Source organism: Heteronotia binoei, chromosome 20, assembly GCF_032191835.1.
Source record: "Heteronotia binoei isolate CCM8104 ecotype False Entrance Well chromosome 20, APGP_CSIRO_Hbin_v1, whole genome shotgun sequence".
In the NCBI taxonomy this organism is placed as follows: Eukaryota; Metazoa; Chordata; class Lepidosauria; order Squamata; family Gekkonidae; genus Heteronotia; species Heteronotia binoei.
The window spans coordinates 9,963,288-9,976,570 of record NC_083242.1 but is presented as its reverse complement, the minus strand read 5'-3'; the positions used below and the strand labels follow the sequence as shown (position 1 = coordinate 9,976,570).

At 48.2% G+C, this 13,283-nt stretch overlaps 1 protein-coding gene across 1 annotated transcript in view; it reads right to left on the bottom strand.

Annotated features, from left to right (window-relative positions):
• Positions 1-13,283, bottom strand: part of CARD11 (caspase recruitment domain family member 11) — a 78,360-nt gene that overhangs the window by 60,940 nt on the left and 4,137 nt on the right. Inside the window, exons 4-8 of the mRNA XM_060260863.1 lie at positions 12,243-12,422; positions 5,410-5,562; positions 4,183-4,308; positions 2,459-2,653; positions 868-1,047 (exon numbers count right to left, since the gene is read on the bottom strand). Of these exons, the coding sequence (XP_060116846.1) occupies positions 868-1,047; positions 2,459-2,653; positions 4,183-4,308; positions 5,410-5,562; positions 12,243-12,422 (834 nt within the window). The remainder of the gene's footprint in view (positions 1-867; positions 1,048-2,458; positions 2,654-4,182; positions 4,309-5,409; positions 5,563-12,242; positions 12,423-13,283) is intronic.

The window sequence follows — 13,283 nt, the reverse complement described above, 5'->3', positions numbered from 1 at the left end:
TTAGAGAGTGTGAAAAACTAAACACGGGTCTCTGCGGCCCGAGGAGCCCACAGTGGAAATGTTGCAATGTCAGGAAGAGAAGGAACAGAAGGAGGGCAAGAAAGAGAGGAAGGCAAGAGGAAAACGACACGTTCAGCCTTCATTGTAGGTGGCCTTGAGGATCTAAAGCCCAAAGCTTAATGGAAACAGGACGACACTGAAGAGGGGCTTGACGGTAGAAAGAGGGGCTACCATGGGTGTCCTGTGGGAAGATTCAAGCAAAAAGGTAAGCCCAAGAGGTTGTTGGATATCAGAAAAAATGCAATAGTAACTGCAAGTCTATGGGCGTTTTCGCACTTACCTTACGCCGGAGCAACGTCCCTCTTCAGCGCGCAGCGTCTGCGCGGATTTCGCACTAATTGCTCCGCAGAAGCTGGAAGAGCCGCAAAGTCCCGCGGCTTTTGCATCGCAAATGTAAACCGCCAAAAACCAGTTTACATTTGCGACGCAAAAGCCGCGGGACTTTGCGGCTCTTCCGGGTTCTGCGGAGCAATTAGTGCGAAATCCGCGCAGACGCTGCGCGGTGAAGAGGGACGTCGCTCCGGCGTAAGGTAAGTGCGAAAACGCCCATAGTGTAAAATTCCTGCGTCCCTCCAGACCACGTCCCACAGTTAAAAGCATAACCCAGCCACTCAGCGTCATGAAGCACAGAGCTGGAATTCTAGCAGGAGCTCCTTTGCATATGAGGCCACACACCCATGACGTAGCCAATCCTTCAAGAGCTTACAAAAAAGAGCCTTGTAAGCTCTTGGAGGATTGGCGACATCAGTGGGGTGTGGCTTAATAGGCAAAGGAGCTCCTGCTAGAATTCCAACCCTGAAAGCGTACCTGGATTGCCTTCAGGTTCATCCTTCTTTTCAGCCGAGGCTGTTCTATGGGGAAGAATTTGCTGTCTTCGGGGGATTCTTCAGAGGTTGAGGAATCATCAGCCTCCTGTCCATTTATTTTTGGGACGGCTGCTTCTGGGGTCTGAGAAATTATGGTGAGGGGCAAATTCCTCGGTAAGCTCTTGAAATGAAGAAAAGAGGAAATATTTCATGAGAGACAGGCTCAGCAGGGTTTCCTAATGCTGCTCCTCCAACAATTCATCCAGCACATCAACTCCTTACTGGCTGCGAACCACACTTGCCACACAATCAGGAAGCCCAAGAGCAGCACCATCAATCTGGAAGCCCAATGGTAGCACAACCAATCAGGAAGTCCAAGGGCAGCACAACCAGTCAGTAAACTCAAGAGCAGCACTACCAGTCAGGAAGCCCGAGAGCAGCACAACCAATCAGGAAGCATAAGGGCAGCACAACCAGTCGGCAAACTCAAGAGCAGCACCACCAATCAGGAAGCCCAAGGGCAGCACCACCAATCAGGAAGCCCATGGCAGGCCAGGCTGAGTTGAGTGATAAATTATACCCTCTATGAAGGCTATGAAGGTCAAGCTCGTTTTCTGGTCTGAGCAAGTGGAAAATGCTGTTCTTGGAGCACCTTCTAGGACCACCACATTTTGCTCTGTTCCCAAGTTGATAAGGCAGGAGGAAGGACCCTGGAAGACATTAGCTTCTCAAAAAAAACAAAAAGACTCCTTGGTGATTGTGGCATTCAGTGGTTTCCCCCTTTCCAATTGAGATTATTTTTGGTTTTGGGGGATTTATACTAAGGCAAAACTGATTACTAGCTGTTTGGAAGCCCCAGCAGAATCGGAAAAGATCTTCAAAAATATACCAAACTCAGCTTTTCCCACCTTTGCGCCACCATGTCAACATTACTGTTGAGAAACGGAGCAAACTGAAAACTGACATCTCCATCTTCCTCTGAGTTATGCTATGGTCAAAGCACGAAGGGTCATCTCTCAAATTACATGGTGGTAAACTGGAGTTTGACACCCTGCGTGCACTTAAGAAGAAATGGCATCTGAGCCTGTTCCTTGTCTTGAAGTTTGACGTGGGATGTTTACAAACATGCATCGACTGCATTCATGTTTTACAAATCTATGCGCCTATTGAAAAGATAACGATGTCCCCCTAAACAAAAGTAATACAAGAAGGGACAAGTAAGAGAACGGAATAACCACCTTCCTTAGTTCTATTCCAAGAGTCCTCAGCCTTTTGGAGCCTGTGGGCACATTTGAAATTTTGACGCAGCATGGTGAGCGCAGCAGCAAAATGGCTGCTGCGGGAGGTGGAGCCAGACACAAAATGGCTGCTGCAGCTTAACTTCAGCAACCCAATGCAGATTTTTGTACTGTGGCAACAGATGCTGCCAAAGCAACATTTTAAAAAATCTGCCCAGCCAACTGAATCTCCAAGTCAATCAGGAAACAGTCTATCAAAAGCCCACTTCTGAACAACATTTGCTGGGCATCAGAAAAGGTGTTGAGTGGGTTCCATGGCACCCATGGGCGCAACAGTGGGGGCCCCTGTTCTACCTGGTCATAGCCGCCATCCTTCGAGAGACGTCGGAGTTTGCTTTCTAGGTTAATGATGCATGCCTCTTTCCGAACCAGCTCGATCCGAAGTTCATCGTTCTTTTCCTCTAGCTCCCGGATCTGTTTCCGATATTTATCTTTCTCGATCAAGCACTGCGAATACTGCGTTTGTGCCTCATCGCGAGAATGGAATGCCTGTGAAAAGTGACACCAATCAGAGGCGTTCTTTGCACACAGCTATTGCTCCGATTTCAGTTCATCCCAAATTACATATTCTCCCTGCTAGCCTTGGAGCCCACATTTATTCACAGTTGGCTGGCATCTTCCTAAAGAAAGATGGTTCCATGGAACTGACTGAGCGATATGTCAAAATGTTTGTAACCCTCACCTGTGTTTGTTAAAATATTTCTGTCCTGCCTTTCCTTGTGGCTCAAGGTGGTTTGTTTGAGGTGCTCTGGGATCAAATTACTTGCAAATGAAGACTGGGGATATCAGGAAGGACAAAACTTCCCAAGGCAGCAGCAAGAAAACTCTCAACTAACTCCCCTCCACAACCGAGTGCACAGCTAGGAGCCTGTTTGGTGAAGTGGTTAAGTGTGCAGACTCTTATCTGGGAAAACCGGGTTTGATTCCCCATTCCTTCACTTGCACCTGCTGGAATGGCCTTGGGTAACTGGCTGGAATGGCCTTGGGTAAATGGCCTTTGGCTAACTGGCTGAAACTATAAAACAAGAAGATTTAATGACTAGGTGGCCATCTTGAGATCCAGTTGGGTGTAGTGATTAAGTGTGCGGACTCTTATCTGGGAGAACCGGGTTTGATTCCCCACTCCTCCACTTGCACCTGCTGGAATGGCCTTGGGTCAGCCAGAACTCTGGCAGAGGTTGTCCTTGAAAGGTCAGCTGCTGTGGAAGCCCTGTCAGCCCCACCCACCTCACAAGGTGTCTGTTGTGGGGGAAGAAGATAAACAAGATTGTAAGCTGCTCTGAGACTTTGATTCAGAGACAAAAGGTATAAATCTACAGTCTTCTTCTTCTTCAAACCTGGGATCTCCCATCACAGAGTCCTACTCTAGGGGAGGAAGCAAAGCCCAGAGTCTAGTTAGGATCAGGGACCTACACAGGAGAAACATGGACAGTTGAAGATGAGTTCTCCTGAATCAGACCCTTGGTCCATCAGGGTCAGTCTTATCTACTGGCAGCAGTTCTCCAGGGTTTCAGCCAGGGGTCTTTCATATAACCTCCTACCTGGTTCTTTTAACTGGAGATGGTGGGGATTGAACCTGGGACCTTCTGCACACCAAGCAGATGCTCTGCCTCAGAGCCGCACCTCCCGCAGGTGAACAGGGGATGGGGCAACCAGGTTCAGTCTGAGGCTCCTCCATGCAAGGCTGACTTTTGTTGGGATAACCAGTTCTTGCCAAGTCAACTCAACTCAACTCCACCCCCCTACATTTTCCAGCCAACGCTTCTATCAACATCATCTACAAGCTTTTTTGAAAATGGGGAATGAGGGCACCTTCGGAACTTCTGCAGGAGACCATTCCTCCTTACCAACTCAATGATTGAACATTCGTCCTGAGAAGGAATGGATCGCCATAGTGAAAAAGAAGGGTATTGGATGAATGTGAATGGCCATTTTTGGCCTCAAGATTGCACCACCCTAGTTACCACTCCTTCCAATTCTTTCCCCTTCTCCTCCCTACTTTTACGATTTCCGGATACCTGGTCTCTTTCCTTCTCCACTTCCTCCAGTTGAATCATCACCGTTGTCATTCGGTGCTTGTACATTTCACAATCTTTCCCCAGCGTCGAGCATTTTAACTCCAGCTCTTGTTTCTCTTCAAGGTACTGTGGATGGGGAAGGGGGGGGGTGGGGAAATCGATCAATAAGCCCAGTGCATCAAAGTGATCGATAAAGTCTAGTCCTGCTCCGAAGAAGAGAACCCAGCTATCTATCTCCCCGTGTCAGAAATTTTGCCCCAGGTTGCAAGAAGAGACGAGCGTTTCGGCTGCCGAGTCATGCCCTGCTGTGAATACAAGCAAAATATCCCAGCGAGAGGAAAGTTTGTCAGTAACGGTGTAAACTCAGGAGGGATAGAACTTTGACAGGGGTTCAAAGAGAGTGTGGAGGATCATAAAATGCATTGACTTTGAATTGCTACAATGCTTCCCGTGCTTACTTTTCAACAGGGCTTTTTTGGGGGGGAGCAGGAACTTCTTTGCATATTAGGCCACACACCCCTGATGTAGCCAATCCTCCAAGAGCTTACAAGGCTCTTCGTACAGGGCCTACTGTAAGCTCCAGGAGGATTGGCTACAGCAGGGGTGTGTGGCCTAAGATGCAAAGGAGTCCCTGCTACAGAAAAAAAGCCCTTCTTTTTGACATGGAATATTAAGCATATTTTCAAGAAGGCAGCTGAAATGCTTCATGGCCATCACGTAGAAATGACTTGGGTTTTAGATTTTAACTGGGATTATATGGAAACTGGGGGGGGGGGGGTGTTAACTTCTTCTGCTGGTTTATTATAACCTGCCCCAAATCCTCTTGCAGGGGAGGGTGGGATAAAAAAAAAATCCCATAAATAAGTAATTCCCACTCGTTCAGAGGCTTTGCGGGGGCAGCAGGCCAGGCAGAGGAGCACTGCAGCAACCTCTCCAAGTTCTTGACATGTTCGGTCAGGAAATACTGCTGGTGGAGGAAAAAGGAAAGCAGAGACACACGATCCTCCACACTCTCTCCGGCCTTCCTCTTCGGGCCTCATGCAGGAGCCCAGCCCCTAGATGGCTTGGTTATCTGTCATCAATAGACCTGTCCTACATGGCTTATACCGCTTCATAAAACGGAGATCCACAAAACATGGGAGATCCAGGAGAATCCAAACAGGTAGCCATGGAAGCTTGCTTGAGTTTCCGTTGTATTTCTTTCTGCCTCTCCGCTTTCCATCTCACCTTATCTCGCAGGTCTTCCGCGTGGCGAATCTCTTCCTGGAGATCAAAGATCTTGTTGACCAAGTCTTGGCGATCCTCTAGCGCCTCTTTGCGGTCGTGCTCCAAGATGTCCAAAATGGCTTTATCCGAATCTGGCAAACCAGGTTTTCCAGCCTGTGATATGGAGAAATTTAAAGGTAGGGAGAGAGCATGAGCAGGGGAAGAAAGAAGAAATGAGCTGGTTTTGCTAAGATTTTTGAGATCTTCTGGGAAATCTTGGATTGAAATAAAGCCTTGATCTTTCTCACCATTTCTCATAAAGAGAAACCATGTTGGATCAAGCCAATGGCCCATCCAGTCCAACACTCTGCATCGCGCAGTGGTCAAAACTCAGGGACCCTCAAGAGGTCAGCCAGCAAGGCCAGAACTCCAGAAGCCCTCCCACAGTGGCCCCCCAAGCACTAAGAATACAGAGCATCACTGCCCCAGACATAAGAACACAAGAAAAGCCATCTTGGATCAGGCCGGTGGCCCATCCTGTCCAACACTGTGTCACACAGTGGCCAAAACCCAGGTCTCATCAGGAGGTCCATCAGTGGGGCCAGAATTCCAGAAGCCCTCCCATGGTTGCTCCCCCCAAGCACCAAGAGCACAGAGCATCACTGCCCCAGACAGTGTGTCATCTATATCCTGTAAAGAGCCACTGATAGACTTATGGTCCGTATGTTTCTCCAGTCCTTCTTGAACCTGTCTCTGCTTCTAGCCACTGCCACTTCTTGTGGCAGTGATTTCCGCATGTTAATTACTCTTTAACTGAAGGACTTCTTTTTATCTGTTCCAAGCCTACTGCTCACTAATTCTGCTCACCAAGTAGGAGAGCCAGTTTGGTGTAGTAGTTAAGTGCGCGGACTCTTATCTGGGAGAACCGGGTTTGATTCCCCACTCCTCCACTTGCACCTGCTGGAATGGCCTTGGGTCAGCCATAGCCCTGGCAGAGGTTGTCCTTGAAAGGGCAGCTGCTGTGAGAGCCCTCTCCAGCCCCACCCACATCACAGGGTGTCTGTTGTGGGGGAGGAAGGGAAAAGAGATTGTGAGCCGCTCTGAGACTCTTCGGAGTGGAGGGCGGGATATAAATCCAATATCTTCATCTACCTCACAGGGTGTCTGTTGCGGGGGAGGAAGGGAAAGGACATTGTTAGCCCCTCTGAGACTCTTCGGAGTGGAGGGCGGGATATAAATCCAATATCTTCATCTACCTCACAGGGTGTCTGTTGTGGGGGAGGAAGGGAAAGGAGATTGTGAGCCGCTCTGAGACTCTTCAGAGTGGAGGGCGGGATATAAATCCAATATCTTCATCTACCTCACAGGGTGTCTGTTGTGGGGGAGGAAGGGAAAGGAGATTGTGAGCCACTCTGAGACTCTTTGGCGTGGAGGGCGGGATATAAATCCAATATCTTCATCTACCTCACAGGGTGTCTGTTGTGGGGGAGGAAGGTAAAGGAGATTGTGAACCGCTCTGAGACTCTTTGGAGTGGAGGGCGGGATATAAATCCAATATCTTCATCTACCTCACAGGGTGACTGTTGTGGGGGAGGAAGGGAAAGGAGATTGTGAGCCGCTCTGAGACTCTTCGGAGTGGAGGGCGGGATATAAATGCAATATCTTCATCTACCTCACAGGGTGTCTGTTGCGGGGGAGGAAGGGAAAGGAGATTGTGAGCCGCTCTGAGACTCTTCTGAGTGGAGGGCGGGATATAAATCCAATATCTTCATCTACCTCACAGGGTGACTGTTGTGGGGGAGGAAGGTAAAGGAGATTGTGAGCCGCTCTGAGACTCTTCGGAGTGGAGGGCGGGATATAAATGCAATATCTTCATCTACCTCACAGGGTGTCTGTCGTGGGGGAGGAAGGGAAAGGAGATTGTGAACCGCTCTGAGACTCTTCGGAGTGGAGGGCGGGATATAAATCCAATATCATCTTCTTCTTCTTCTTGAGCACCCATGAGTTCCTGTATCGTGAGTAAAGGGGGGGAAAGTATTTCTTTCTCTGCCTTCTCTATCCCATGCATAATAATGTTGTTTCTCCAAGCTAAAGAGCCTTAACTTCTTTAACCTTTCTTCATGGGGAAGGTGTTCTATCGCCTCAATCATTTTAGTTGCCCTTTTCTCAGCCACAACTTGGATTGCTGTCTGGGAAGACAGCGAAGCAGAGCCAAGTCTTTTTTTTTTGGGTAGCAGGAACTCCTTTGCATATTAGGCCACACACCCCTGATGTAGCCAATCCTTCAAGAGCTTACAAGGCTCAAGACAGGGCCTACCATTCTCCGTTATGTTGGAAAAACTGTGGTGAAGTAGGTGACTTTGCCCATTGCTGGTGGAGGTGCCCCCGAACTGCTTCATTCTGGCATGAGATTTTGCAACAAATCAAATTTATAACAGGATATGACATTCCTTTTCTTCCTCATTTGATCTTCTTGGACATTTGGCAGGATCCAACAGTACCTCAATTTACCAGGAGTGGCCAAACGTGCTAAACGGAAGAGCCACATAGAATAAACGTCAGATGTTTGAGAGCCACAAGTCAGGAAGGAAGGCAGGCATAGGTTGCCAGCTTCCAGGTGGAGCCTGGAGATCTCCTGTTTTTACAACTGATCTCCAGCTGGCAGAGATCAGCTCCCCCGGAGAAAATGGATGCTTTGAAGGGTGGGCGGTAGGGCACTGTACCATGCTGATGCCCCTCCCCTCCCCAAACCCCTCCTTCTTCTAGATCCACCCCCAAAGTCTCCAGGTATTTTCCGACACAGACCTGGCAACCCTAGGAAGACGGGCAGCATGGCAGGAAAATGGATGGGAGGAGGGAGGGAGAGGTGGAAATAAAGCAACTTTAACTTTAAATGTGTTCTCCAAGCTGCCAGCTGGCTTGGCTTGGAGAGCCACACAATATGTGTGAAAGAGCCACATGTGGCTCCCGAGCCACAGTTTGGCCACCCCGGGTTTAGACGAACTCTGATAACAAGCAAGTTGGTAGTGGCAAAAAACTCTAATTACTTCAAAATGGAAATCTCCTCAAGTTCCATCTATCTCCAGTTGGCTATCCAAAGTCTGGGACATTCTCATCATAGAAACTCTCTCATGGATTGCTGCCCTGTCGTGGTGAGAGGGCTTGCGCGGTTCAATGAGGCTGTGGGCTATGCCATGCAGGGCCACCCAAGATACAGGCCACAGCTAAGAACCTAGACTAATTGTGATCCACTGGAGAAGGAAATGGCAAACCACTCCAGTATCCTTGCCGAGAAAATCCCATGAACAGAAACAAAAGGCTAAAAGATATGGCTCTGGAAGATGAGCCCCTCAGGTCAGAAGGTGCCCAATATGCTACTGGGGAAGAGCGTTCAAATAACCACAGAAAGAGTGCAGCGGCTGGGCCAAAGCCGAAAGGACACTCAGCTGTGGATGTGTCTGATGGTGAAAGAACAGTCCGATGCTGCAAAGAATAATACTGCATCGGAACATGGAATGTAAGATCTATGAATCAAGGTAAACTAGATGTGGTCAAACAAGAGATGGCAAGACTGAACACTAACATCTTGAGAATCAGTGAACTAAAATGGATGGGAATGGGTGAATTTAACTCAGAGGATCACTACATCTATTATTGTGGCCAAGAGTCCTGTAGAAGAAATGGTGTGGCCTTTATAGTTAACAAGAGAGTGAGGAAGGCAGTAATGGGATACAATCTCAAAAATGACAGAATGATCTCAGTCCGTATCCAAGGCAAACCATTCAATATCACAGTAATATAAGTATTTTTTGGATTGATTGGATCTTGATACTCATTTAACCGCTCTTCTTGAATAGAGAATGGTTAGCATGTCTAATTACATTTATGTAACTTAATATCCTTCCTCAATATTTAAATGTATTTAAGTATTTGTGCTAGTTTATAACTTGCTTTTAATAAGATTAATTAATTGTATACACATATTAATATTGATATTTACTTGTTTACTTCAAAAAATAATAAAAAATGTTAATATAAAAAAAAAAACAGGGCCTCCTGTAAGCTCCAGGAGGATTGGCTACATCAGGGGTGTGTGGCCTAATATGCAAAGGAGTTCCTGCTACAAAAAAAAAGCCCTGAGCAGAGGCCAAAGTTCAGTCGCTCTCGCCCAGACCCAGCTTTCAAGCAATTTCTCTGCTCAACAGGTTTCCATCAAACTCATTTTCTGTAGAATGAGGCTCCCGAAATCCAGCAGAGAAGTTTTCCAAAACGCACAGAATACGTTTCAGGGCAACACACACCGGCTAATGGAAAAATCCACGCCTGGAGTCCCCCTCTGTCGCTCATGAGAACTAACATTTCCGTCTCGGCCGCCGCCTGCTCTCCCCTCCCCTTCAGCCTCGAAGTAATTTGCTGTCCAAAAATAAATCTGAAAAAGCCGGGTGTCAAAAAGGTACAAGCGTGCGACGAGAAAAGCTAGCTGGGGAAAAAATACCAGTTTTATGAGATCTGTGATCCCTGAACCGACTGATATATTGATCAACGGCAAGTTTTCTGGGACTTAATTCCCGCCAAGTTCGATGCTCGCTCTTACCTAAGCACGGTGGAGGTTTCGGCTGCAGGCACGTCTCTTGCCTGGGGACGAACCAATATGTCTGGCTCCAATTAATTACAGCTCTTATTTTCTGCTGTTTTATTTCCAACTGGTGATTAAGCTCAAGTTAGTCACGCTGATTAATTGATTAATGCTTTCGCCCAAATCATTATTTGCTGCGCATCTCTCCTGCCCCGCCCCCAAAAGCAGCGGCTAGCATAAAGGAGTTGGAGATGCCTACGAAGGCAGGGTCCATTGAGGTTGGAGCAACATCCCCAGACTGGGCCCCAGACATCTGCCGCAAAAGGGTCAGTGCCGGTGTTCCCTCTAAGCTGAGTTAACGTGAGCTAGCTCAAAAATTTTTAGCCTCCGGCTCTTAGCTCGGGAAAAACAGCTCCAGAGCAAACTAATTTATGCAGTAGCTCCCAACTTTAATGCCAGGCTAGGGCTTTTTTTGTAGCAGGGACTCCTTTGGTGTAGTGGTTAAGTGTGCGGACTCTTATCTGGGAGAACCAGGTTTAATTCCCCACTCCTCCACTTGCACCTGCTAGCATGGCCTTGGGTCAGCCATAGCTCTGGCAGAGGTTGTCCTTGAAAGGGCAGCTGCTGTGAGATCCCTCTCCAGCCCCACCCACCTCACAGGGTGTCTGTTGTGAGGGGAGAAGACATAGGAGATTGTAAGCCGCTCTGAGTCTCTGATTCAGGGAGAAGGGCGGGATATAAATCTGCAATTCTTCTTCTTCTTCTTTGCATATTAGGCCACACACCCCTGATGTAGCCAATCCTCCTGGAGGTTACAATAGGCCCTGTACAAAAAGCCTTGTAAGCTCTTGGAGGATTGGCTACATCAGGGGTGTGTGGCCTAATATACAAAAGAGTTCCTGCTACTAAAAAAGCCCAGCCAGTAGCTCACAAAAGCAGAATTTTTGCTCGCAAGACTCTACATCTTAGAGGGAGTACTTTGCTTGCTTTCTTCTTTGCAATGGAAAGGGTCATGCTAATCAGGATGGGGAACCAAATGAGTTTTGCAATGCACTGGAAAACTTTCTCGTCCCTCTCTTCCCCGCCCCCAAATTCTCCACACTCTAAAGCTGCCGACACATTCCTTATCCTATGTGATTCATTAGATCAGGGGTCCCCAATGTGTAGGGTTGCTAAGTCCCCTCGCCCGTCCAGCGGGGGAATTTGGGAGGCGTTCCGGACGCGGGTGGGGACATCCCACGACTTCCCCACTGGCCATCTGGTCTGTAGTGTAGAGGAGCTCTCCAAACTGGTAGCCTCTCACTGGGACCATGGAGCTCGCAACCGTACCAATGTGGTCCCCACATACGTCTTTCTTGGTGCCCAACGTTGCACGGCAGCACTCTAGTTGTTGGGCAAAACTTTATGTACAATCAGCTACAAACCATAAGAGTTTTGCCCAAAAACTAGAGCGTCACCTTCCAACATTGGCAATGTGATGACATCACTTCTGGGTGAAGTCATCACACTGCACGTGCAGAAGAACCCAGAGAGGACCAAAGATCCCCCCGCCAGCTGCCATGTAGGACCTGGGAACCCTGAGTGCCACGGTCCCAATCCAAAGCGACATGCCCATCAGAATCCCAACACTTCCCTTATGAAAAAAGGTTAAAGCGCTTGGGGCTCTTTAGCTTGGAGAAAGATCAACTGAGGGGTGACATGATAGAGGCTTACAAGATTATGCATGGGATAGAGAAGGTAGAGAAAAAAGTTCTTTTCTCCCTTTCTCACAATACAAGAACTCGTGGGCATTCAATGAAATTGCTGAGCAGTCGGGTTAGAATGGATAAAAGGAAGTCCTTCTTCTCCCAAAGGGTGATTAAGACATGGAATTCACTGTTACAGGAGGTGGCGGCTGCTGCAAGCATAGACAGCTTCAAGAGGGGATTGGATAAACATCTGGAGCAGAGCTCCTTCAGTGGCTATTAGCCACAGGGTATTGATGGAGCTATCTGTCTGGGGCAAGTGATGCTCTGTATTCTTGGTGCTGGAGGGGCAACAGTGGGAGGGCTTCCAGTCTCCTGGCCCCACTGGTGGACCTCTTGAGGGCTCCTGTTTTTTTGGCCCCCGTGTGACACAGAGTGTTGGACTGGATGGGCCATTGGACTGATCCAACATGGCTTCTCTTACATTCTTATGTTCAAATGCATTGCGGTGAGAATGGAATGTTTCAGCCACAAGGCCTTTGTAAAGCGTGACTCCTCCCTCAGAGACCATACTGAAAACTCTCCTTCCTCACCTGAATGATGGACTGCAGTTCCTGAATCTTCGTCTTCAGCATCTCGTTCTCCCGCTCCAGTTCCAGAACCTGCTCCTTCTTCGGCCGGTTCTCGATGTCATTCTTCAGCTTCAGGGACTGGTTCCTCTCCAGCTTGCACTCCTCCTCCACTTTATTCAACCAGTGCTTCAGCTGGTCAATCTAGCAAGCCCCATTTATCACGCCGAGGAAGAGAGAGAAAGAAGGGAGGATCAATAGGAACACAACAAGCAGCTAGTAAACATGGTTCCCAGAATGAATTTCCACTGCACTTAACAGGGAGCATGCAAACAACTCGTATTTCATGTCCTCGGAGGTGGCCTTCTCCGTTTCCCACATCCCAACCGGCATTATACTCAGTTAAGACAGAATGAAAGAATCTCTGGTTAAATTTCCATATGAATGACTGCCCAGACAAAGGCAGATCCAAGAATATGATGATGATACTAGATTTATACCCCACCCTCCACTCTGAATCGCAGAGTCTCAGAGCAGCTTGCAATCTCCTTTACCTTCCTCCCCCCACAACAGACACCCTGTGAGGTAGGTGGGGCTGAGAGAGCTCTCCCAGAAGCTGCCCTTTCAAGGACGACTCCTACAAGAGCTATGGCTGACCCAAGGCCATTCCAGCAGCTGCATAGAACGGGTCCAGAGGAGGATGACGAAGATGGCGAGGGGTCTGGAGACGAAGTCCTATGAAGAAAGGTTGAAGGAGCTGGGCCTGTTTAGCCTGGAGAGGAGGCAGCTGAGAGGTGATATGTTATGATCACCATCTTCAAGTACTTGAAGGGCTGAGGAAAAGCCTAACCTGCCCCCCCCCTCTTTCTAAAAACATTCAGCAGGTGCCAGAAAAGGTGCCAGTGGGCACCGTGTTGAGGGACCTTGAGCTTATCCAAAACAATGAAGTCATCCTTAGTCAGTTTCAATAATGACAAACAAGCAGAAACGGGTTGTGTAATGACCACAAGACTCATCAGTCATATCTGAGAGCACTGTCTGAATTGAGTCTTTTGGAACTGGCTA